Source organism: Ceratotherium simum, chromosome 8 (genome assembly GCF_057802395.1).
Source record: "Ceratotherium simum simum isolate JZ-2026a chromosome 8, ASM5780239v1, whole genome shotgun sequence".
Lineage (NCBI taxonomy): Eukaryota > Metazoa > Chordata > Mammalia > Perissodactyla > Rhinocerotidae > Ceratotherium > Ceratotherium simum.
Window position 1 is genome coordinate 67,703,887 of NC_141907.1, and position 27,787 is coordinate 67,731,673.

The 27,787-nt window shown below is 34.8% G+C and overlaps 1 protein-coding gene across 9 annotated transcripts in view; it reads right to left on the reverse strand.

The window, feature by feature from the left end:
- The window catches only part of SEC31A (SEC31 homolog A, COPII component), a 70,514-nt gene that overhangs the window by 38,827 nt on the left and 3,900 nt on the right, over window positions 1-27,787 (reverse strand). For 8 of the 9 annotated variants that reach the window (XM_087434509.1, XM_087434508.1, XM_087434506.1 and 5 more), the window contains exons 2-11: window positions 20,475-20,557; window positions 19,373-19,496; window positions 17,831-18,029; window positions 16,247-16,342; window positions 15,054-15,194; window positions 13,327-13,469; window positions 9,590-9,689; window positions 7,180-7,341; window positions 6,844-6,996; window positions 925-1,155 (exon numbers count right to left, since the gene is read on the reverse strand). In XM_087434509.1, the coding sequence (XP_087290635.1) occupies window positions 925-1,155; window positions 6,844-6,996; window positions 7,180-7,341; window positions 9,590-9,689; window positions 13,327-13,469; window positions 15,054-15,194; window positions 16,247-16,342; window positions 17,831-18,029; window positions 19,373-19,496; window positions 20,475-20,553 (1,428 nt within the window). In that variant the 5' untranslated portion in view covers window positions 20,554-20,557. The remainder of the gene's footprint in view (window positions 1-924; window positions 1,156-6,843; window positions 6,997-7,179; window positions 7,342-9,589; window positions 9,690-13,326; window positions 13,470-15,053; window positions 15,195-16,246; window positions 16,343-17,830; window positions 18,030-19,372; window positions 19,497-20,474; window positions 20,558-27,787) is intronic. The other variant, XM_087434503.1, reaches the window with a different exon arrangement.

Here is a 27,787-nt window from a genome sequence, read left to right on the forward strand (position 1 = left end):
GCTAACATCTGTTGCCAATCTTCCTCATATTTTGCTTGAGGAAGATTAGCACTGAGCTAACATCTGTGCCAATCCTCCTCTACCTTGTATGTTGAACGCCATAACAGCATGGCCTGATCAGCTCTGTGTAGGTCTGTGCCCAAGAACCAAACCTGCGAACCCAGGCTGCTGAAGCAGATTGCGTGAACTTAACTACTACACCACTGAGTTGGCCCCATAAACTGTAACTTTTGTAAATACAAACTAACTCGTGTCCAAAGGCTATATAAATGCAAAACTCACACGATGTGGAACATTCAATGTCCTAAAACTCTTTCCCAAAATTATTATTTAATTACAAAATATAAAAATAAATTCGATAATTTTAAAATTCAACCTTATTGTATTCAAGATCTCTTTTCTTTGGAAAATTCAGTATCAAGAAATAGATATTCCAGCAGAGGCAAAATGACCAACCAGAAAATTCTATTTTTTACTCTACCGCCATAAATGGAACTCAGTAAAAGGGATGAGAAACACCTCCAACCTCTCTCCACTATACCTCTTGCCTCTTTTCCCGTTTTCTTTAACTGGATCTACTACAGAAAATAAATATTTTATGTTTTTATTATACTAAGCTTTATGTTCTAATTTTCAAATACGTCTACTGAATGTTATGTCTCTCTCACTTAAATACATCTATTATATTGTTTTTTACTTATTAAAAAAAGTACTTCATATTGGGCTTTTCAAAGCAGAGAAGGAAGAACTCTTGACATAAAAAGTTAGGTCATGTGCACTTCATAAGGTTTCTTTAATTTCAACATGAATTCCTAAAATCACATTCTTCCAACTGTTTCTTTAATAGGAAGAAAGATTTAGAATATAACAGAAACAGTTAAATTTGCAGATAATGAAATAAAATTGTTTTAAAACCAACTTTACCTTCAAAAAGGACCACACATTTTTTTCAAACTCAGTCTGAGAAGCATCAATTTTTTTCTGACAATAATTGACAAATCCTTGTGACTGCACAACCTGCTGAAGTTGGTCCGATCGGCTGAGGAATTCCTTTTCTGTTACAACCTGACTAATGAACACATGGTGCTGCTGCTGCTCAGCTCCCTGCTGAGACTGCATTCTGACATTCTCAAAGGTAACCAGTTTGCCACCAAACTATGAAAGAACAAATGAACAAAATCAGTTTGAATCACAAGGATGTGGCCAAAAAACATGCTATTGTAAACCTGCTAACGGAAAGAATCGTGGCCTAAATATATATCATTTTGGATAAAATTATCTGATACACTCTCCCATACTCTACAATCTGACCCCAGCCTTCAATTACTATTCCTTCTCATACCACCCACCTTCTAGATGAAATATACTATTTACTGAGCCCCACTATTTCTCACCTACTTGTTTTTACTAACTTCCACATACTCAATGCTACTGCTCAAGGCCCAGGCAAATGCCACCTCTTCCATCCCAGATGCCCTCAGTATATTATATATCTCTTTTGATTCAACTATTAGCTATATGTATTTGCCTCACCTTCTGTTGTAGGCTCTAAATTTTAAAGGGTAGCAGAATACGCCACTCCAAAATATGCCATTTGGCATAAGAATTATTTTGAGCTAAACACTACCTGAAAAACAGCAGAGGCAAGAAAGGCACTCTGAACTCCCCTTTACTTCCTGAAAGCAGGAGATGAAACTCCCATGTGAGAGCTGCTCTCCCTATACCAGGAGGAAAGAAACATTATCACCAGAGACGGGAGTTGAGGCGGAGAGAACTCTTGTACAGACCTTCTTAAAGAACAATTATCTCCCTTTAGTCTCTCTATAAATTTTAGTTACTTTTCCACAATTGCCATTCTTTGTTCAACCTAGTATATAAACACTTAGGTTTTGCCACTTGTTTGGGTCTTCATTTCCCTATGGGGGCTCCCATGTATGTACATGTAAAAATCTGTATGCTTTTCTCCTGTTAATGTCTTATGTCAATTTAATTCTCAGGCCCAGCCGAAAACTCTAGGAGGGCAGATACAAAGTTCTGCCTCCCCTATACTTACAAGAAAAGCTCTTTGTCTACTTTATTCTTGTACTTCCTACAATACCCAATATCTGCCTTGTATATAGCAAGCAGATAGTTAATATCTGATTAATATATTCATAAAAATAAATATAGGTAAAGAAGGAAACACAGGACCAAATTTGGTTCTTTATACTCAGTAACTATACAAAGATTATGCTCTTTACACAAATTTATCTTATTAAATGTTTAATATCTTCAAAGTGTTTGTTATGTCAGGCATTGTAGGAAATATGAAGACAGAAGAAACCACAAACCACTATCCTTAAGGAACTTAACATGAAAATAGAACTGGATACAACAGTCATATATAAGTGCTGAATGAGGTGCAGATAATACTACACATGATATGGAATTTCACCGAAGGGCAAAACCACTGGGTTTCCCCAAATGCTAGAGAAGTGAGGGAAAACTGCACCCAGAAGCAAGATCTAAGCTGGGTTTCACAAGATGATTAGGTTTCTTCATTTATTTGGCTCTATCTAATATTAATATTATAATATCACATAATTATAATAATGTAAATGCTGTTAGTCATCAGTTTTTTAAATGAACTAAAACAAATCTTGAAAACTTAAACTGAACACAAAAATATTTTTAAATCTTAGCAATGTAAAAATAACGTAATTTACAAAAATTGGAAGAAACAAAAAATTTAGAAAGAAAAAAACGGAAAAATTAGAAGGAAGTATAAATGCACTAATTTAATACTGCATAGAAGAGTTTCAATTAATACTATATAAAGTTGATACATCAAGACATGGACATTTAGGTAAATTATTTACATTTATAAAGATAATCATAAAATAACCAAAAATTCTAAAACTTCAATAACAGTAACCTAAAGATATTTGAAGGGGACATTGACATTCTACTCCTCATTTCCAAAGAGAGGGAATTTTTATTGCGCTCTATCAGAGGGAAGAGCAGAGGAAGAACACTTCCAGCCTCTCTCTGTCCTTCCACTCTCCTGGGAGAGGACGGATTGACACTGTTTTACAGGGAAGAAATGCAGCATGCTGGCATCAGCTCTTCAGGGCTTCTTTTTTTTTTTTTTTTTAAAGATTTTATTTATTTATTTTTTCCCCCCAAAGCCCCAGTAGATAGTTGTGTGTCATAGCTGCACATCCAGGGCTTCTTTTTGTATGTCTGCCTGCATAGAGCAATAGTTCATGTAGATAAGTTGCCTGCACCTCAAGGAAAGTCCTATAGTACCTAGATCTCCCTGTAACTAGGTTGGTAAGGCTGCCTAATACAAGGGTGAAGCTAAAAAAATCTTTATTGAATGAGATATTGGGGATATAGAGGCAAACAGAATAAGAGTGAGGCCCAGCTCTAACGGAGCCTACGTTCTAGCTTGTTAGTAGGTCCATATAGCTGCACATCTAAACTATAGTCTCTAATCTAGCTTATGGCTGCACTAAAGCTGATATTCTGATTCTCTCTCTCTCTCTCTTTTTTTTTTTTTGGTGAGGAAGATTAGCTCCGAGCTAACACCGGCTGCCAATCCTCCTTTTCTTGCTGAAGAAGACTGGCCATGGGCTAACATCCATGCCCATCTTCCTCTACTTTATATGTGGGACACCTGCCACAGCATGGCTTGATAAGCAGTGCGTAGGTCTACGCCCAGGATCCGAACCCGGGAACCCCGGGCCATCAAAGTGGAGCGTGTGAACTTAACCACTGGCCACCAGGCCAGTCCCTCTATCTCTCTTACTTGGTTCCAAACTCATATGGGGAAGAAAGGAGTGTTATTTACTGTCTTTATAATACTCCAATATTAGTCAATGGAGGGAGGGATATGAGAGGAGGAAGACGTTCACTTTTCATTCCAAAGATAAATATATAGTAAACATCATCTATTTGTCAGGCACCATTCTAGGCACTGAAAATATACCTGTGAAGTAGACAGTCTCTGTCCTCAAGTAACTTATATTTGGGGGTAGGGGAGGAGCTTTTCTGTACAGTTTGATTTTCTTTTAAACTTTGTACATATATAATTTTGTAATAATAAATGTTTTAATTACTTAAACAAAGAATGAACTAACTAGCTGGATGGTTAGGATTCAGTAAGGAAAGTGGAAAGTCACAAACAAAAGAAAGATTCAAAGGCAGGAATGCAGATAGTAGAGAAGATCAGACAGGAAGGATGAGAAGATTAAGTAAATCCAAAAAATGGATTTATGAGTGACATAAAGGTCTATTTTAGGAAGACTAATCTAGAGTATGTAGTATGGATTGCAGGGGAACAAGACAAGCAACAGACATGCAATCATGTAACAGGTCAGTGTGAAAAGACGAAGAATTAGGCCGAGTAATAGCAATGTAAAAGGAAGAAATAAATCCAAGAGATTTACAAAGAGATCGATACCCAGACCTGAGGAATGAATACGAGAACATGGTTATCAGAACTCAACAGCAAGAACTCAACAGTAATTGCACTGGAGATGATTCATTCAGTTTTGGGAAAGGTGAATATATAGAATTCTATGATGTGTAAAATTCTTTTATGATGATAAAAAACGTGATGGGGAAGTTTAACAAAATACTAAGTTTAATATCTTAACTTTCAGGCATTATTACCAAGAGACTCACTTTCATCATTATGTACAATAGGCATTTGATCACAATGGCAGTAGAATAGCTATAAGCTTTATAACTCTAAGATTAGACAAGTTAATTTCTCTGTGCCTCTCCTTATCCGCAAAATGGAGGTGATAGCAGTAGCTATTTTATAAGGTAGCTGTGAGAATTAAATGAGGTGCTATATGCAAAATGCTTAGAACAGTGCTTGGCACATAGTAAGTAAGAAATACATTTTAGCTATTAATATTATTTTAATGAAGTTTTATTAAACGTGTAGGTTGTAGGAGAGAGTAACCCAACATTGGACAAATGGACTGTTCTATACAAGATTTTTAAAAACAGAAGTGAAATAAGAATATTTAGGAAAAGACTTTATTTCTTCTTTCTGGTCTACAGGAATGGCCAGAGTTTTCTAAGCTGAAGCTTGAGGACATTAATTTGGCAATAATTTCTCGGATATGATACCGAAAGCACACGCAACAAAAGCAAAAATAGACAAATGAGGCTTCTGCACAGCAAAGGAAACAATCAACAGGGTAAAGAGGCAAACTACAAATGGAAGAAAATATTTGCAAATCATTTATCTGATAAGGAGCTAATATCCAGAATATATAAAGAACTACTACAACTTAACAACAATAAAAAACAAACAATCTGATTAAAAAATGGGCAAAAGACTTAAACAGACATTTCTCCAAAGTGACATACAAATGGCCACAAGATACATGAAAAGATGCTCCACATCACAAATTATTAGGGAAATGCAAATCAAAACCACAATGAGATATCACCTCATATCCATTAGAATGGCTGTTATCTAAAAAATAGTAAATAACACATGTTAATGAGGATATGGAGAAATTGGAACTACTGTGCGCTGTTAATTGGAATGTAAAATGATACAGCCACTATGGGAAACAGTATGGAGGTTCCTCAAAAAATTAAAAATAGAATTACCGTAAGATCCAGCAATCCCACTTCTGGGTATGTATCCAAAAGAATTGAAAATAAGATCTTACAGAGATATTTGCACACAAATGTTCATAGCAGCATTATTCACAACAGCCAAGGTGTGGAAGCAACCTAAATGTCCGTTGATAGACGAATGGATAAAGAAAATGTGGTATATATATATACAATGGAACATTATTCAGCCTTTTCAAAGAAGGAAATCCTGTCATACACTACATGGATGAACCTTGAGGACATTATGCTAAGCGAAATAAGCCAAACACAAAAAGAAAAATACTACATGATTTCATCTATATGAAGTATCTAAAGTAAACTCATAATGTGATTATCACTGGTTGGGGAGGGGAAAATGGGCAGTTGTTGTTTAATAAGTATAGGATTTCGGTTTTGCAAGATGAAAAAGTTCTAGAGATCTGTCACACAACAATATGCATATAGTTAACATACTGTACTGTACACTTAAAGATAGTTAAGAGGGGCCGGCCCGGTGGCGCAAGCGGTTAAGTGTGCGCGCTCCGTTGTGGCGGCCCGGGATTCGCCGGTTCGGATCCCAGTCGCGCACCGATGTCCCGCTTGGCAAGCCATGCTGTGGCGGCATCCCATATAAAGTGGAGGAAGATGGGCACGATGTTAGCCCAGGGCCAGTTTTTCTCAGCAAAAAAAAAAGAGGAGCATTGGCAGATGTTAGCACAGGGCTGATCTTCCTCACACACACAAAAAAAAGTTAAGAGGGTAAAATCTTATGTTATGTGTTTTTTACCATAAAAAAAATTAAAAGAAATTGACAATTTTAAAAAAAACCTAGAAGGAAAGGAAGAAGAGAAAGAAGGAGGACACATCCTCCTCCAAAAAAAGAGAGAAGGAATGACATCCTTCTCCAAAAAAAGGGAAGGAATGAAGGAAGGCAAGATAGAGAAGAAAGACAAGTTTAATAAGGCAAGGGAGATGGGTGTGAAGGTTGCACAACAATGTGAATGTACTTAATGTCCCTGAACTGTACGTTTTAAATGGTCAATTTTATGTTACGTATATTTTACCACAATTGAAAAAAAAAGAGACTAGGTCCCATTGCTCCTGAGACACTAATCTGATTGATGAAAACTCCACAAACACATCTCAAACGCAATCTTTTTCCATCTGAATGATCCTGTACTAACATTTTACTATGATAACTCCTTTGTGCTTATGGATCATAAAAACAAATCCACCTACTGAAAAGGAAGCACCAACAGGCCTTCGGATCCACTTGGGTGGCTTCTTCAGAGGCAACACTATACTATGCTGAGCAGTCTGCTGAGGAATTTGTAATGGAGGAAGGGGTTGTCCTGTGCCAAAGGGATCGAGATTCCCAAAAGATGATGAAAGCTAAAAAAAATAACAACATGAGAATTTGTAACTTATACAAAACGATATTACATGTTTTCAAATCATTCAAGAATTTTTTTATCACAACTGTCCAATTAATCAGTAAAGACATTTTCAAAATAATTACACAATAAGATGATTTTTTCAGATGTTATAATCAAAAATCTTAACACTTCCTATTACCTTGTCAACTTGTTTCTGCCTTAAACCATCTGCGCTCCCTCCCATGATAGAATAAACACTGATACGTCCATCAAAGGAAGCAGCTGATAAGACAGCAGGATTTCTGGGACACCACTGAATATCAAAGCACCACTGTGTGTTGGTGGGAAGTTCATATAACACCTGGCCAAAAAAAAAGTCAGAAAACAGTTATAGCCCAAACACCTAAATTAATACAATCAACAACTACAGCTTAATTAAATATTTTCTTTTAGAAAGTGTTTTTTTTTTTTTTAAGATTTTATTTATTTATTTTTTCCCCCCAAAGCCCCAGCAGATTGTTGTATGTCATAGCTGCATATGCCTTCTAGCTGCTGCATGTGGGACACCGCCTCAGCATGGCTGGAGAAGCGGTGCGTCAGTGCGTGTCCGGGATCTGAACCCGGGCTGCCAGCAGCGGAGCGCGCACACTTAACCGCTAAGCCACGGGGCCGGCCCTAGAAAGTGTCTTTAACCAGGAAAAACAACTGTAAAAATTTCTTTAAAGTAAGAAAAGTCCATTATGATGGTTTGTTATGATAAAAAGGAATGCTACCTAAAATTTTGACCAGATTTGGAATAAGTATATCTTAAAAACCGAAGTTTTTCTGTTTTTATTGAAATGGTAGTAGGGGACACATCTGAAAGACCAGAACACTCTATTAGAATCGACTTGTTAAACTCTAAAAGGTAGATGGTGTCCTGCTAACTGTTTTCGCCTGCCAAGATTCAAATATCCATATTTAGACTATTTGAAGACCAAATTTAAAAAATAATCTTGAGAAGGAAGAATTCACTGAGAAATCTGGCTTTCGGTCAAGCGAGAAAACATGTACACATCATTCTTATTACTGCTGAATTGAAAAAGAATTTGGCACAAACAATTTTCTTTAAAAGGAAAAGAATATGGAAAAATATAAAAAATGGATGATATAAAACCTTTACAATGTAATAACTGTTGCTAACTCAAAGTTAGTGTAATGGTAATTGATGCTCATAGGAGCAGAGGTTTTACGGGTTTAAGAAATAAGTCAGGGCCAGCCCCATGGCTTAGCAGTTAAGTGCGCGCGCTCTGCTGCTGGCGGCCCGGGTTCGGATCCCGGGTGCGCACCGACGCACCGCTTCTCCGGCCATGCTGAGGCCGTGTCCCACCTACAGCAACTAGAAGGATGTGCATCTATGACATATAACTATCTACTGAAGCTTTGGGGGGGGGGGGGGTGGGAATTAAAAAAAAAGAAAAGAAATAAGTCAAATTAACTTAACTGTGGCTTCATGTGACATTTAAAATAACGTTTTATTTTATAAGAAAACAGAATTAAGTGAAAAGGTATTTAGCCTGCTTGTCTTTGATGCTTAAATTGGTTAAGACTCATAGCTTTGTGATATTTAAATCACTTGTCTATTCCTAATCTACATTTGCATTAAAAAATCTACTCATTCATTTTAGTTGTAGCATGCACTGAAAGTTTATTCCTTCAAAATCCAAGCACACACCACTAATCATATGCAAAAATTCATTTTATCAAATTACATAACTGAGAGAATTAGAACAGTAATTTCCCATGAATTTTTAACTCACTGGGAAGACACAGTGTAAAATAGAAGATTTTTATTATTAGGTCTACAAATCATGAGGCAAAAGTTAGTACTAATTTTTTCTCTTGTCTCCCCTAACTTTAACATTTCTGTATTCTTACTGACATCACTGTATCTGAAAACTTTAAGCCACAAAACAAATAACAAATGTGCTTCCTTTTATTTAAATATGATAGACTAAAACCTATTGAAGATACTCTTATTTTTACTAGGATTCCATGGGGGTAACTAGCAAAGCACTTGCAATAATGTATCTTAATTTAGAAAAGGTAAAAGTTTAAAAGGTGTAATTAAAATCTATCATCTCTTGCCCAATACTGAAAGAGAGGGAAATCATTCAATATCTATTATTAGATAATATTTCTGATAAAATCTCTGCTAGATTAACATTTCACACACACCTCTATCTACTGTCACATGTCCTTAATTATAATAATGCACTACAGAATCCACATGGAAAACTTCTTATTCAGTTAGAGATAAAATATTATGAGGAGCCGGCCTGGTGGTGTAGCGGTTAAGTGCTCGCACTCCACTTTAGCGGCCCAGGGTTCGCATCCTGGGCACACACCAACACACTGCTTGTCAAGCCATGCTATGATGGTATCCCATATAAAGTAGAGGAAGATGGACACAGATGTTAGCCCAGGGCCAATCTTCCTCAGCAAAAAGAGGAGGATTGGCATCCGATGTTAGCTCAGGGCTAATCTTCCTCACAAAAAAAAAAAAAAGAGAGAGAGAGGAAAAAAATATTATGATAGCTATAAGTCTGAGAAACATTTCCTCCCCATACTTCTCCTGTGTTTGGGTTGGAGCAGAGAATCTTAGCATCTTTTCCGCAGCTCAGCAACAATTCAGGATCTGCCATGCTCCAAGCAATTGCCAAAATCCCCCTATAAAAACACAAAGAGATGAAGAAATTTTTAATCTTGAGAAAACCAAATCTCCAAATTATTTCTGTCTAGGCTTTAGAGACACACACTGCTAACAGAAGTATAATTTCATACCATCTTTCTAGGAAGCAATTTAGTAATATATATGCTCTCTGATCATTACAAAGATATTCAATACAGTGTGCAGTGTATGATAGTGAAAAATGAAAACGAATGCCCAACATGGACTATGTAATAATAAATTACAGATCATCTTTTGATGAGAAAAAGTATAGTTACAAATTGTAGCAATCTATTTCTTACTATTATACAGTGTTCACAATTAACGAATAGGTTAACTACATGCATAAATTTGCATAAAAAATATAATTAAATATTTGCATAAATCAGGTTTTGTATATACAAATAAATTAAGATGTGCACACTAAAATTTTTTACCCATGGATGGGTTAGAAATATAACTATTTCACACTTTCTATTTTTTGTTTGCATTTTCTATCTTTTGTTATTAGAAAGGTTCTCCTATCATATGAAGTTTTTTTAATTAAAAGAAAAATTTATCTCACAAAGAAGTGTTACAGATCTAAATACCAAAGATATAATTTTATAGTTCTCTTTGTGTTTTAGTAACTTTTGGATTTTTTTATCCTAAGTAAAACAAAAGTAATATTTTTTGGTAAACGTTCTGAAAATTTAGGTTTGCATAAACAAAATAAAAATACCCTATATTCCACTATCTAGAAAAAACCACTATTAACAGTTTGTCTTTTCTATATTCATGCCTTTGTTGTCTAGAGATGGAAGAAGGAAAGTCAACATTACCATATCATGAAGGAAAATACTAGAAACTAGAATTTAAATACCAGATGGTAGGAAATACTAGAAATATTACTAGAAAATACTAGACACAAAAAAATACTAAAAACTAGAATGATGTTTGCATATTTCTTAAAACAAAAACATATAAACTAATATCCTTCAATTCTCCAGAAAACATTACAGTAGTTCTAAGATATATAGTTTTAAAAAAAATTTCCAAAATAAAGATAAGCCTCACTATCAATGTGTATATTGAGCGGTGTTTTTCTTTACCCAAAAACTTGTTTTAATTTAATGATATTTCTTACAATCTAAGTCCTCTCATAATCAGAAAAATACAGTATAGGAAAAGGACTCAGATTGTTTAAGAATGCCTTTTGGAACTTGAAATCAACAATTCAAAGAGACTCATGCACCCCTATGTTCACTGCAGCATTATTCACAATAGCCAAGACATGGAAGCAACCCAAGTGCCCATCGACTGAAGAATGGATAAAGATGTGGTATCTATATACACAATGCAATACTACTCAGCCATAAAAATAGACAAAATTGTCCCATTTGCAACAACATGGATGGACCTTGAGGGTATTATGCTAAGCGAAATAAGCCAGACAGAGAAAGACAAACACCACATGATTTCACTCACATGTGGAAGATAAACAAACACATAGACAAAGAGAACAGATTAGTGGTGACCAGAGGGGAAGAGGGTTAGGGGGTGAGAAAAAGGGGTAAAGGGGCACATATATCTGGTGACGGATAAAAATTAGACTTTTGGTGGTGAGCACAATGCATTCTATACAGAAACTGATAAATAATAATATACACCTAAAATTTCACAATGTTATAAATCATTATGACCTCAATAAAATAATTTTTAAAAAATGCCTTTTATTTCCAACATTTTGTTTTTAAAAACTTAAAATCTTTGTAAAAATTATAAAGACAGTGCGATGTACACCCTTACACTCCTCACCTAGATTCACCGATTTGGCCATATTTACTTAATGTCTTTCTCTCTCTCAAATGGTCAATATATATATTGACCATTTGAGAGTTAACTGCAGCTATCATGAATCGTCACCCCTACACTTATCTCCAGGGATAACAACATTCTCCTTCTATGTAGCCACAATACAATTACATACTAAAAATATTTATTATTTACATGCAATACTTTAAAACAGAGTCCATATTCAACTTTTCCCAATTTTTATACCAATAATGTACTTTATAACTGCCTTCCCCCTTTAGAATTCAATCACGCAGGTCGAGAATTTCAAGGCATGTCAAGAATGCCTTTTACAGAAATCCATATCATGTTTAATATCACATTTTAAAGAACACTTAGGTTCTAAGTATTAAAAAAAATATCACAGAATTGTAGAGCTGAAAGGAACCTTAAAGATCATATGATCCAACTTTTGTATTTACTACAAAAAGGAGAGAAACTCACAGGGAGAAAACTGAGAATTAGAGAGGTTTATTTGCTCTTGGCACCCAGCATAATTTTCTCTCTTGCTAAATTATGGCCATTCCTAAAATTGGCAGTAGAATGTAGTGTTAAGAGCATGGACTCTGGGATCAGAATATTTGGGTTGAAGTCACCGCTTCACTAGTTTTGTCACTGAGGCCAAGTTTAACCTTGCTGAGCTTCAATTTCCAATCTTTAAAATGGGACAATACTGTCTACACCACAGGGTTGTTATGAGGATTAATCAAGCTAACATTTAAAGTGCACTTTAAACACTTTACATGTTACATAACTGTTAGTTATCCTCCCACTACAATGTAAGCTCCCTGACAGTAGGGATTTTTGTCAGTTATGTTACTGAACCCTAGTACGGTGCTTGGGACAGAGTACATACATGTTGAATAAGTATGTGTTGAATGAATGAATAAAACCTTATCTAACATGAGAAAAATATTAAAACTCTCAGAATCTCCCTCCTTTACTAAAAAGCTGATTAAAGCATAACATCTAAATAGGATTACATTTTGACCAGACTCTTTTCTCCTTTATAAGAAGCTCACCGAAAGGTCACAGACTTTAAGGTTTCTTAGTGTGCAAATCCACTACACAGGGGAAAAAGGGATTTAAAGCTTTAGTCTATATATCCCTAAATAGGAAAGAAGAAAAAAGCCCAAAAGTACTTAGAAAATACTATAATATTAAAAGAGATTTTATTCTTGTTTAAAAACATTGAACAAATATGCATAAACTCCCTGGGCACCTGAATATCAATGATAGGAAATTTATCAAATTACTAATTAAATTTAATGCTACTAAAACTAACATGAGAAAATTCTTATATCTTTTTAGAGCATTCGCACATTTATTAAAATTGAAAGCAGAATGAACCACCTAACTTATCAAAAATGTTTCCTTTTAAATTAAAATAAAAACTTAGAAATAAAACAAACTTTTCAATTGTTGCTTCACAATGACTTTTACAGAAGGCTCTTCATGAGTATGATGTCCTCAATAAAGATGAAACTGTATCATGTCAAGAGTTGTCCCAAAGTGTTGTGATATACTGGAATTTTGATCTATTAATTATTACTTGAACAAGTAGCAGAAAATCCTTTGACACGTTTTCATGTTGTTATGAAATGATGTGGCTATTGTTTTTTGGTATAGAAAATCAGATGGCTACTGTTTAAAATAAAAACAAACCACTTATACTAACTTTTACAAGACAGAGGCATAGTAGATTGCGAAATTTAATAAAAAATAATCTGACAATTCAAAGTAGTAAATAAATATGTTTTTAAAAATAAATAAATTAAGTTCCTCAGGAGAGGAGCATGATACCTGGCATGATTTTCGAGGATACGGAGAGGAGAGGTGGCGAAGCGAAGATCCCACATCTGGACCACTGGTAACCTATCATCCTCAGAGGCAAGAACCATCTGAGTAGCAACATCAGGATGCCAGGCCAACCCAGAGCAATGCATCTGCAGATAGTTAAGGCTCACATTTTATCAATCATATTACTTTATGAAAAGCCAAAATGAACTTGAGGAATATGCCTTTGTTGAAACAAATAGAAAACATCAGCTCAGGTTTAGTTTATTTAAAAAAACCTCAAAACCTAAAACTTGTATTTTATTAAACAGTCTTAAACAGTAGTCTTAAAGTAAAAAGTTTAAATGTTTTAATTCATCCAGCTATTTGATACACAAAACCATTCTGGGCCAGAATAATCCTATACCAAAAACTCTACAGTCAAAATTTTAACCAGGAGAAAAGTTTTATATAAATTTAAAATTTAATACTTTCAGAAAAATGAAAATAAAGAGATAAAAGACTTTAATTGCAAAAAAATCCACACCTTTCCTCTATTTTAACAGAAACATCAAGATAAAATGGCTAAAGCAACAACTACCATCTAAATTTTCACGTGTGATAAGTTAACATTATTACTGAGAATTATCTGGAAGTTCATCTCCTATTAAGTATTCCAGAAGACAACTGAAATGCTTATTGCATGCTTTACTCCATTGAAACTTGTTTTAAAACTCCTGATTCACTGAAAAACAGTACCTTGAAGAAGTATTCTTCTCAACAGTTTTTTGTTGTTATTGTTTTTAAATTATATACGCATTCTCTGATTTAGGCAAGCTCATTTTTTAAAATGTCAAACTAAACAATGTAATTAAAAACCAACTAACAAAACAAGGCCTTAAATAGTGCCTAAATTATTTTATAGCACATAATATGATGATGACATAATATTAAGGAATTTGTAGAGTGGAATTTTTTTTTTTTTTGGTGAGGAAGATCAGCCCTGAGCTAACATCCATCCCAATCTTCCTCTTTTTGCTGAGGAAGACTGGCCCTGAGCTAACATCTATTGCCAATCCTCCTCCTTTTTTCCCTTTTTCTCCCCAAAGCCCCAGCAGATAGCTGTATGTCATAGTTGCACATCCTTCTAGTTGCTGTATGTGGGATGCCGCCTCAGAATGGCCGGACAAGTGGTGCATCGGTGCGCACCCAGATCCGAACCCGGGCCGCCAGTAGCAGAGTGTGCGCATTTAACCGCTAAGCCACAGGGCTGGCCCCTAAAGTGGAAAATTTAATGTGTTACACAACAACGTCCATGGGCAAGTGGAGGAAGAACATTAGCTCACGTTAGCAGTAACTAATCAGAAGAGATGAAGCCAGGAGTTTGGAAACTACAAGTTCACAGTCATAAAATTACTAGCAGGAAAAATCTGTACATTCTAGAGAAAGCTCAAGATGAATTAAGAAGTTGCTGTGATGCTTTGAAACAGCTGGCAAAGCAAAACACCAGTTTATCACGGAATAAGCCCCTTGATTAACCAATCTCTTTCTTCATTAATAATATCCAACATGGTTTATTGGGAGTTTTATTATTTTCCCCAAGGAAAAAAACCTCTCATTCCAACACGATTGGTCCATGAAAAGACAGGATTTGACTTTCTAGAAATCTGATTTGTTGCCAACTCTGACAAACAATACAGGAATACCTACAGCAGAAAAACAATATGTTTGTCACAAATCAATCATGTACTTACCCTGTTACTATGATCACTGACTTTGATGATAGGTTCATTTTTTCTAAGATCCCATACAGTGGCCCGGCCGCTGGGACTGGCTGATGCTAAAATATGCTGAACTTGTCTGTTCCACGCAATGCAGCTAATATCTTCTGGGGGCTATAAGAAATATACTACTAAAAACCATTTTTCACTTAATAATCAAGTTTAACTACAAAATCTGATCTTTTGAAAAAATAGATTACTTAAAAATCTGATCTATTCATTCCACAAATTTGCTTTATATTCCTAAGCTCTCAATACATACAAGACAATATATTGTTATATAAATATACAATATTATATGAATTATAATATAAATTATTTATATTATAAATTTATATATTATATATAAATATATAAATATTTATAATATATAAAAATATATAAAGTTATATAAATGTACAAGTTATACAATATAAAGAAGACAGTTTAAAGTCCAAGTGTACACCAATTCAAGTATTTTTGCCTTAATACTGTCATATTCACCAGGCATTTATTAAGCTCCGGTTATAAATCAAGCAGTTTCTTTATTTTGCAACTGCCACAAAGTAGATATTGGTCAATATGATGAACAATTAGGCAGAGCAGAAGTTACAGCCTAGACCGTTAGAAAAATATCTTTATAAATGGTAGATCATATGCTATCATATGCTACCTCTCAGATGGCCAAAATGTTAGGGCCCATTATAACGGCTACTCAAATTTGAATAGTCTATACAACATAAAGAAGCTCAAGGGAGGACTGTTCTTTCTCAAGTTATTAGAAATACATATGAAAGAGGTTGAGGTTTTTGTTTTTTAATAAGTATCCTTTCTAGTCTATGATTTTTATTTTAAGGTTGGATATTGTTAAAATATTATACAATTTAAAATACTGTACTATATAAAATACTATATCTAAGAAAATTATTAAAGACTTGTCTATTTCATTCACTATTGTACGTCCAGTACATTTAATAGTGTCTGGCAGGTGGCAGACACTGAATAAATACTTGCCACTGAAGGACTCACTGATAACTTCGAAGAAACATTTATTAATGCTTTACTACACTGAAGGAAAATCAATGACATCTAAACATTGATTTTAAATCAATATATTTTATGTGAAAAATATGAAATAAATAAGTATAGAAAAACTGATTTTGATTACATTGAAAGCAATGTAATACCTGTGTTTTGGCTCCTGGTGTCATTGGAGTGGCAAAATTGTTTAGATCCCAAATGTAGATTTCAGATTCATTAGCACCAGAGGCTACCAAATTAGTCTGCAATACAAAATAATTAATAACTAAATAGCACTTATGAATAATTAAGAGTACTCAAAATAACTCAGTTCACAAAGACCTATCAGTTTTAGGGCATACAATTTTTCCATTTAATTAAAAAAGCAAAACGCAAGAATTCCTAAATACTAGGCATAACAATTTAAAATTTAAATAGTTCTTTAGAGAAACATACTATAAAATTCTATTTAACTAAAAAGGTAATATGTCTACTGACATCTTAATACAAGACATTAAAAAAATAATTACATGGACAAATTCTTAAACAATCATGCAACCGTATGGGGTTATCATTTGTGGTTTTGCATCTCTGGAAGGGGATCTGATTGTAGGAGGACAAAAGTAGGTCACCAATTATTGCTTTCAGACAAATAATGGAATCCTAAAATAACGGCATCTATCTCAGGATATCTCAAAGCCAACTTAAGGAGCTGGACCAAGATAGGGCTAGTAAAGTAACTTGTCATAAATTCTCACGTATTTCTAGTTCATTTATACTCAATCTTGTTCCAGGTGGCAATATTTCTAGGTTATCTCTGTTGCATTCCTTTAGGTCAAAAGACCCTAAAACTGGGATATGAAGTACAGGAAGGTAATGAGTTCCATATATTGACCTTCATCCTTTATTGCTCACTCTCATAAATTCTTCTCTGATCAACTGACATATAATTATGAAAATAAAGCAGTTCTATGGTAGTAGCCACCTATAATACAAGACACTAACCAAAAACCAGCAGCTGTTTAATCCAATTAACAAAGGAACTAGCTATCTAATCTAAAGAGTAGACAACATAAACTGTAGAAATGAAGAAGTTTGCGTTTCTGTATTTCTATACCCTAAGTGTCTATAATTCAAGAAAAATAACTATTTTCAACTTTCTTAAGATAACATTCATTTTTTGGTTGTTATACTCGAGTATCCTCAACTCAAGATCTTTATTAACATATACATTTATATAACTGATATTCAGTAACGTTTATGATGGCAATAGTAGAAAGACTCTTAACTGCCTATTTATTAAGTTTGCACTATATTTGTGTATATTTCTAATTATTTGATAGAGTAGTAATCTCTTTGTCATAAATAGAAAATTTCTCAATTAATAAAACAGTGGACTAACCCAAACACCATAACACTAGCTAATGCTGAACTAGCAAAAACTTTTAAAAGGCAAGGATTCCAACCTTTGGGGCTCCTAACGTTTAAAAAATGTCCAATCAGATGGCATGACATCTCCAGACTTCTAGAATTAAATCCATCAGCCTGATCCCTTCCATGGAGTTGGTATTATTCACCCTGAACCCAAGTCTGAACCCTTCATTCTTCAAACAAATATACTCACTCATCGACCTGCACAGGCACCGAGTTTTAGCTTTCAACTCCAAGACTGAGGCATAGTAGATTCATACACTTATTCCAAACAAGCAGCACACATCTCAAGAATTATGAATAAATGTCAAAAGTCTAACCTGGAAAATGTTCACATCCAAGGCTCTCACTGGGCCGCTATGTTTGTCATTCTGGGCAATCACAACTTCCTTGTCTCCAGCTATAATTTTAGAAGGATCATAAAGAATAATATTTCCATTTTCACCACCTGCAATCAGAACTCCAGAGACATTCCCTTTGGAATCCATCTTATGAGGCCCCCAAATCAACTTGTGGTACCTTTAAGACACAATGAGTAAAATAACTCATTTTTGAAGTCAAATAAATGTAGAAAAGAATTTGAAATTATAAATTTAATTCTTTGTTTTCATCAATACTCCAAAAACATTGCTTCTCCTCTATTCCTGGTAACTGTGTATGACTTGAAATGGTATTTTAGTTTTTACTTATACTCACATATGCATATTTGATTTTGCAATCTTAAAGAATAAAAAACTCTTTTGTAGAGATAATATAGTGTGATAAAGTGATTTGTGTGTCAAAAGATACAGGCATAACAATGGTTTTAGCATTTAGAAACTGTGAGACCCTGGGCAAGCTACTTAATCTCCCTAAGCTGCTTTTCGTATATCTGTAAAATAGAGCTAATCAACCACTTCCCTTGATTCTATGTGACTACAGAAGTACTCACTAACAAGTGGTCTATTAAACAGTAAAGGTTGTTAAACAAATCATCTGAAATTTTCTAAGAAAAATAATGTATTCTGAAAGTAGAAAAGTGACATCAAAATTATGTCTATCATGACAAGTACCCCTACTAGTAGAGAATAAAAGATTATGGTTTGGCACAGAGATGAAATACGAAGGTGGCATGGAGGTATACAATGAGACAAATGGTGCTACTAGAAAAAAGGTATCTGGGGTTCCCATCACAGTGGGAGGGCTCTGAAAAATGAGAGGTCCCATAAGACTCCATGATTTGAGCTGTATTTTGTTAGCTAAGGTATAATTTCTTCACCAAAATCTGCCATGCCATTGAGGCAATAAAGCATGTTTTACTACTCAAATCAAAGTGTCCTTTCTCTGCATTACAATACAGTGCAAGTACTTGGAAAGGTGATCCAAATACCTACTGTATCAGAAATCATGTCAACACAATTCTCTGTGAAATATGTTTTTAAATATAGATAAGTACAAGGAAAAAAAAAAACAACCTACCACTAACATCTTAATATTCATCCAACTACCCCTTTTTCTAGTAATACCCACCTGTTTTTGTAAACAGGTAAGATAAAAGAGATAAAAGGAAGTAGCTCTACTACACTATGAGGAAATAAAGTACAGAAATTAGAGTCTCTCCTTCCTATCCTACACAGAACAGTCAGCAATAAAAAAGTCAACAGAAAAGATAGACATTTCTTTTACTTCCACAGAAATTCACTCAAAAATTTTTTCACAAAATATTTCATATCATTGATGGTATTCCTTGCAGTTTCTAATAATGGCATATTTATAGACAAACTAGGCATCAACCACAACCAATGGCATATTTATAGACAAACTAGGCATCAACCACAACCAATAACTAAATAATCATGTGAATTTAAGGTTGAATCTCATACCTGTGAGAAGAAGAGAAAGTGGCACAAGATTTCATATCCAAGGATGGATCAGAAAGGTCTAATTCAAATATCTCAAGGGAAGCACTGGTACTAAATGTTGCATCCAATTGCTGAGCAGATGTTCCTATGGAAAATACATTTATGGTAACCACACATGCAAAAATAAAAGACAAAGAGAAAACCATACAAAACAGAAATTAAATGCATGTTTTTCAATGATCTCACTCACGCATGCTGCATTAGTGGCTGAAATCTCAGCACACACACCATTGAGCAGATGCTTAAATTACTATAACAATGAGATTCTGACACAAGGCTTGGAGATGATGTTTGTTAGAATGGGTAGATAATTTTTTAAGCCTGTAGATATTTTATTTTATTTTATTTTATTTTATTTATTTTTTTTTTTTCTGTGAGGAGATCAGCCCTGTGCTAACATCCGCCAATCCTCCTCTTTTTTTGCTGAGGAAGATGGCCCTGGGCTAACATCTGTGCCCATCTTCCTCCACCCTACATGGGACGCCGCCACAGCATGGCCCGCCAAGCAGTGCGTCGGTGCGCGCCCGGGATCCGAACCAGCGAACCCCGGGCCGCCGCAGCGGAGCGCGCGCACTCAACCGCTTGCGCCACCGGGCCGGCCCCATGTAGATATTTTAAAAGCTCTCTGTAAAAACAGTCCTGTGATTTACTACATCTGCTTATAGTCACAAATGATATAACTGTTAACTTTTTATATACAAATGCTAGCAACAATATCGTTCTTCATTCATTCAAAGTGACATTTATTAACTGTTTTTTTACATGTTATCTATTGTGCTTAATACTGGAGGAATAAAGATATAACACAATTCTTATGAAGTGGAGAAGACATTATAAACGTAATATATCATGTTTACTGCTATGTTGTGCAAGGTGCTATGGGAACAGAGAGGAACATCATTGAACTCAGCTGATAGGGAGGATGGAGGATATACTGCCAGGGAAGAAGAGGTTTTCTAGAGGAGATGAAGCCTGCACTGAATCTTAAAGGACAGGTATGAATAAGTTAGACGTGGAAGAGAAGAAATTAGGTGACTCTCTATCTTCTCTCTGTTGAACCTACCTGTAGCTAGGTAAATGGGATGATTCTGGGCAGGGCTCCATGCCTGCATGGCCGTACGATCTACTTCCTTTAACTTCATCCTGCTAAAGAGAGTATTTTACATAGAAATATACTGAACATGTAACATAGAACATAGAAACATTTTTTACGTAGAAATATACTGGATGAATTACTACATCATTAGTAATGCAGAAGGCCAACAAATCAAACTGGTTTAGGTACTGGTTGTTGGGAATGTTCAATATTAGAAAGAAGAGAAACTTAAATTTTGAGGTGGATACAGGGCTATTTTAATTGTTTACAGATTATAGTCCTTCAGCTGAAAAATCAATCTGGAAAAAAATTTGTGAAGACAATACAGGGTAGTATCTGAGGAATTAACCCTGCTACACAACATGTTTCTCAGACAAGGATGGGCGGCAGTGTATCGGGGTAAGAGAAGGCACACAATAAAGACGGTGCAGAAATACTCAATGGTAAGAGCAGCTTTAAAAACTAATTTTAAATTAAAACAGATTAACTACAAGAGAAGACTACAGTAAGCAGATTTTAAAGATAAAGCAGAAATATTTTAAAAAGTGGTCACTCCAAGCTCCAATGCCATATACCACTCGTTTACATATTCTCTCTGTTAAAGTTACTTTGGTAGAAAAAGTCAAGAGGTACTATGCTATAGCTTTAAAAAAATGTTTGTTATTTTACATAAATGCATTCACATGGCCCAGTATGGCACTGTAAGATGTACCATAATTTAATTACTTAGTCTGCTACTGATGGACACCTGAGTTGTTTCCAATCTTTTGCCATTTTTACAAACAAAGCTGAAATAAATGGCCGTTGGACATGTTATTTCATTCACAGGCAAGGTTACCTATAAATTTCCAGAAGTAAAACTGCTGGGTTAAAGGATAAACGCAATTTGAATTTTGATGGATATTGCCAAGTTGCCCTCCATGGCAACCTTTCACACTCGCCAGAGTAATATACGCGTCGTTTCCGCCCTACATACCAGAGTAACAATTGTTTTTTCTGTAACACTTTTAGATTTTTACCAACATGATAGGTGAAAAATGTCAGCTCTGTATAGTTATAATTTGTATTTCTCAAACCATAAATAATGTTGAGCATCTTTTTTAAAGATTTTATTTATTTTATTTTTTCCCCCCAAAGCCCCTGTAGATAGTTGTATGTCATAGCTGCACATCCTTCTAGTTGCTGTATGTGGGACTCGGCCTCAGGATGGACGGAGAAGTGGTGCCTCGATGCGCACCCGGGATCCGAACCCGGGCCACCAGCATTGCAGCGCGCGCACTTAACCACCAAGCCACAGGGCCGGCCCTGAGCATCTTTTTTATATGGTTATGAGTTATCCATATTTCCTTCTCTGTCCCTTTTCTGTTTATTCTTGTCTATATCATTTGCCCATTTTTCTATTAGTTTGTCAGACTTTATCTTTTGATTTTGCTTACGATATATTTTTTACCTTTCACAAGATTTTGATTTTTTAAAAATAGATTTTATTTATTAGAGCAGTTTTAGTTTCACAGAAAAATTGAGTCAAAAGTTTAGAGAGTTCCCACATCCCTCCCGCACACCCCCGCATCCTCCCAACCACAGCCTCTCAATATCCTGCACCGCAGTGGTATGTTTATTACAATCAATGAACCAACACTGACACAGCATTATCAACCAAAGTCCACAGTTGACATTAGGGTTGACTATGTTGTACATTCTATGGGTTTTGACAACGGTTAACGACACGTATCCACCATTATGGTATCACTCAGAAGTTTCCCTGTCCTAAAAATTTTCTGTGCTCCACCTATTCATCTCTCTTGTCCTTTGTCCCTCCTCTCTCCTCCCTCCCGGCAACCACAGATCTTTTTACTGTCTCCATAGTTTTGCCTTTTCCAAAATGTCATTTAGCTATAATCATACACTATGTAGCCTTTTCAGATTAGCTTCTTTCACTTAGCAATAGGCATTCAAGGTTCCTCCACATCTTTTTGTAACTTGATAGCTCATTTCTTTTTAAGGCTGAAGAATATTCCATTGTATAGATGTACCATGATTTTTATTGTTTTATATTCAAATTTATCACTTTTTAAAAAATGGTTTCTAAATTTTGTTTAGTTAGAAAGAACTTCTGCATGCCAAGGTATGAAGAAATTTACCCATATTTTTCTTCTAGCAAATTCATTTATGGCTTATTCTTTACATTTAAATTTTGACTCATCTGGAGTATATTCTGGAATACAATGTATGTTCAAAGTTAATTTTTTTCTTATTACTCCCAAACCATTTATTGAAAAGTCTTTTTTCTACTAACTTTAGATATCACCTTTATCATGTACTAACTTCCTGTATTTAGGTTTTTTTTCTGGATTTACTATTTAGGTTTATATTCCTCTATGTATTAGAATGTAGGTTAGGATTTACACTTTGTATATATTTAAGTGTATTTCTGGATTTCCACTCTTTATGTCCGTTTTGTTCATTTATAAGCTAGGCACTCCACTGTTTTTTTTTTTTTAAAAACAACTTTTTTATTTTTTATTTTTTTTGAGAGGAAGATCAGCCCTGAGCTAACATCCATGCTAATCCTCCTCCTTTTGCTGAGGAAGACTGGCTCTGAGCTAACATCTATTGCCAATCCTCCTTTTTTTTCCCCCAAAGCCCCAGTAGATAGTTGTATTTCATAGCTGCACATCCTTCTAGTTGCTGTATGTGGGACACGGCCTCAGCATGGCTGGAGAAGCGGTGCGTGGGTGCGCGCCCAGGATCCGAACCTGGGCCGCCAGCAGCGGAGAGCACGCACTTAACCGCTAAGCCACAAGGCCGGCCCGGCACTCCACTGTTTTAAATACTGAGGCTTTATATGAGTATGATTTCAATAACCCCTATCCATTGCTTCCCACTCCCTCTGTTTTCCTTGCTATTACTGTTTATTTTACTACATAAACTTTACAATAGTTTTTGTCTAATTCCAGAAAAAAGAGAATGTTAGTATTTTTATTGAATCTGCATTGAATTAATAAATTAATTTCTCTTCATTCAAGTCTTCTTTTTTTCAGTATTGTTTTAAATCTTTTGATATATTGTGTTTGCTTATTCCTAATTTTTTAATCGTTTGGTTTGTTTGTAAATGTGGCTTTTTTTTCTTCCATTATATTGTCTATCTTCTTGTTGTTGTTATATAAAGGCTAATGATTTCTATTAATTTTGTATCCTATCTTTTTTTTTTAATAATTTTATTCATTTATTTATTTTTCCCCCAAAGCCCCAGCAGATAGTTGTATGTCATAGTTGCACATCCTTCTAGTTGCTGTATGTGGGACATGGTCTCAGCATGGCCGGAGAAGCGGTGCGTCGGTGCGCGCCCGGGATCCGAACCCGGGCCGCCAGCAGCAGAGCGCGGGCACTTAACCACTAAGCCACGGCGCCGGCCCTGTATCCTGCTATCTTACTGAATTCTTTTTGGAGTAGTTTTTCAGTAGATTCTGTTGGGTTTTCCATATATACATTCATATTATGTGCCAACAGTGACAGCTACTTCCCTGCTTCGAATTGTTATTCCTCCAATTTCTTTCTCTTGTCCGAGTTGGCTAGTATTTGTAGTTCCATATTAAACAGTAGTTCCTTTCTTTAGTGGAAAAACCTACTCTATTACTATTGAGCATGATTTTGGTATTTGAGACACACATACATACATTCATATAGATATAAATGTATATAATTTAAGGAAACAGCCATTGATTACTGTTATATTGAATACTACATATAAAGATTGGGTGTTGAATTTTGTCAAATGCTTTTCATTAGATAATTGGAGATGACCACATGATTTTTGTCCTTAGGTCTATCAATAAAACAAAATATACTAATAGATTTCCTAATATTGAACCATCTTTTCATATCTTGAATAAACTTCTCTTGATTATGACATATTATTCCAATAAAGTGCTGCTAGACTCCATTTGATTAAAAGAGTTTTGTTTCTATAGTCTTAAGTAAGAGTGAGTCCACAGTTTTCTTCTTTTGTGCAATCTTTGTCGGAGTTTGATCTCAATGTTATACTTGCTTTACAAAAAAATGTGGGAGCTTTCCTTCTTTTCTATTCTGGAATAGTTTCATTAGCAGCATTGGAGTTACTGTTTCTTTAAGGATTTAGAAGAATTCTCCTGTGACACACCTGGGCCTGGTGCTTTCTTGGAGTTGCCCCTTTGGAAATTTTCTCTATTTCTTCTATAGAAATTGATCTATCCGAATTTTCTTTATTCAAGGTTATTTTTGGGAAATTATATTTTCCTATGATAACCCTTTATTTTTTTTTTACAGATTTTCTGATTTACTTCCTTAGTCTTGAACAACACAGACTTATAATTGATCAGCTTAGCTAGTTACGTGTCTGCTTTACTGAGTATTTTCAAAGACCCAACTTTTGGATTTATTTATTCTACTCTTTTTGTTTTTTAATTCACTAATTTCTGCTTTTATTTTTATTAATGCCTTCCTTCTATCTTCTTTTGGTTTACTTAGTTCTTTTTCTAACTTTTTGAGTTAAATGCTTAACTTACTCATTTTTATTATTTCTTCTTTATTGATGTATTTAAGGCTTTGAATTTTCTCTGAGCCTTGCTTCAGCTAGACCTCACACGTTCCTAGTGTTTTCATTTCTATGATCATCTATACATCCTACAATTTCCATTTGTATTCTCCATTAATTCAAGAGTTGTTTGAATTTAATATTCAAGTGAAAGGGCCTTTATTTTTACTGCATTGTGGTTTTTCTGTACTATTTCTCCTTTATGAAATTTATTGAAGTTTTCTTTAGGGCCCTATATAGGAGTTTTTGTGAATGTTCCATGAGACCTAAAAAGAAGACGTGCTGTGTTTTCAGGGCTGAGTTCAATATATACTAATCAAATCTACCCTACCAACTTAACTGTTTAGGTCTTCTATATCCTTATTTTTTTCCCACTTGACCTGTCCTGGATCAAAAACAGTGAATTAGAAGTCTCCTACTACTAATGCATTTGTGTCTTTTTCTCCTGGTATCTCCTGAAACTTGCTTTATGAAAGTTTCTTTGTTATTTAATACATAGTTATTTTGTAGACAAATATTCATAATGTTAAATGTTCACTGTTAACAGTATTCTTCGTCTTCATGCCTTTGGACCTGAATTCCACATTGTCTCGTATTAAGATCAATACCCTAGCTTTCTTTTTATTTGCCTTTATGTGTATTCTTTTGCCCTTTTCAACGTTTGAACCATTTTGTTTTCACTGGCTATATTAAATACAGCAAAAAAAAAAAAAATCAGATTTTGCTTGGTGACCCAACTGAAAATCTTTTCAATAGATTAGCTAATAAGGCCATTTAAAATGTACTGATATGACAGATATGGTTGCTCTTATGTCTAATATATTTTGCTATGTTTAGTTTTATAATTAAAAAAAGTCTTTCACTGTTGTCTATTTTTTGTTGTATTTTTAACTTATCTGATAATTAGCATGATCTGTATTTTTGTTCTAAGATGTATTTCTGGTTCTATCTTTGTAACTGTAATTTTAAATAATTTTATTTAATACCATTAATCCTCTATTTCCTTACACAGTAACTACTATGAGCAATAATTAAATTAGCTTGTATAATCTTACTGCCCCTCTTGCACTATAGTTATAGTCAATAGTATTATCTTTCTCAATGTTTACCTTTGTACTGTTAAATACACTTATTCTTCTACTAACTGATTTGTCAGCTTTAAATGATGTCCTTTGACTCCCAGCCATGACAGATGAGGCAATCCACAAACTTATTCTACCTCCAGTTTTCTTCCTACTTCCCAGTTCTCTTAACTTTTTTAAGTTTTATAACCAATTCCTACATTATCAGATATTTAACACAAACATTTTATTTTCTTCCTCATCCCCACTTTTGTTTTAGTCTCACGTGTATAGTTAAATATACTCAATGCTCTCCAACAGTACTTTTGCCAGTTTTCTTTCTCATCTCTAGAGGATGAAGTTCATCCTCTAATAGTTTTTTTAAGAGGCTCTTAGACTAGCAACATGCCATGAGTCTTGTATGTTCAAATTATTTATACTTGAAGAACATTTTACAGATGATAAAATTAAGGCACAGAAAGATTAAACAATTTGTACACACCAACAAGGGGCAGAGCCAATATTTGAAGTTTAGCTCCAGAGTCCAAGCTCTTGTTACTTCAACATGTTCGTGTATTCAATTTTAATCACAGAAGAAATATAAACATTTAGAAGAAACAATGGCAAAGCAAATACATTGCATGATGAAATTAAAAGAAGAAGAAATGTATTTTAGTAACTGTGCTAAAATAGGGAAAGTAGATTAGGAGGGTTGAATCACATAGTTAAAAGTAGAGCTTCTGTAGTCAATCCTTGATTTAAATATTGGCTCTGCTACTTATGATACCTTGGACACACTATTAAACTTCTGTGAGTCCCAGTTTCTACATCTGCAAAATGAGGATAAGAGTGACTACTTCATGGGATATTGTGAGGTTTAAATGAGATAATGTATTTTATTTTTTTGTGAGGAAGATCGGCCCTGAGCTAACATCTGCCAATCCTCCTCTTTTTGCTGAGGAAGACTGGCCCTGGGCTAACATCCATGCCCATCTTCCTCCACTTTATATGGGACGCCGCCACAGCATGGCTTGACAAGCCGTGCATCGGTGCGTGCCCAGGACCTGGATCTGAACTGCTGAACCCCGGGTCACCGCAGCGGGGCACGCGCGCTTAACTGCTTGCGCCACTGGGCCAGCCCCTAGATAATGTATTTTATAGAGGGCCAAACACAGTACCTAGCACATAGGTTAATAAGTGCTTTAACGTGCTGACTAGTTTTTTAAATTTTTTACTATCATGAGATTAATCAAGAAAACTACACATCTAGTTTCCCAAGATTATTCTGAAAAAAAGAAAAAAATCCCAATTTTCTAAGAAGTGAAAAAGAGGCCTTTCTTCTTTATATGAAATGCCCTCTTCTTTCTCTCAGCCAATTGTCTTTAATAATAAATTCAAATCCCAGCTCCTTCATGAAAACTGCCCTAATGATCCAATCCACACTGGTCTAAATAATGTCTTAACTGTTTATATTTGTCCGTATGACGCTTTAAGCATCTTAAAATAAAGTGTCTTATTCTCTCTTAACAGAACTTTATAACATTCTATTAGTACATATTGTTTACATATTTTCCTGTTGCCTTTTTTGCCAACTGTTCTATATGTCATCCTGTCTCACTGAGTAGATAAATAATGTCTTTTTTTCA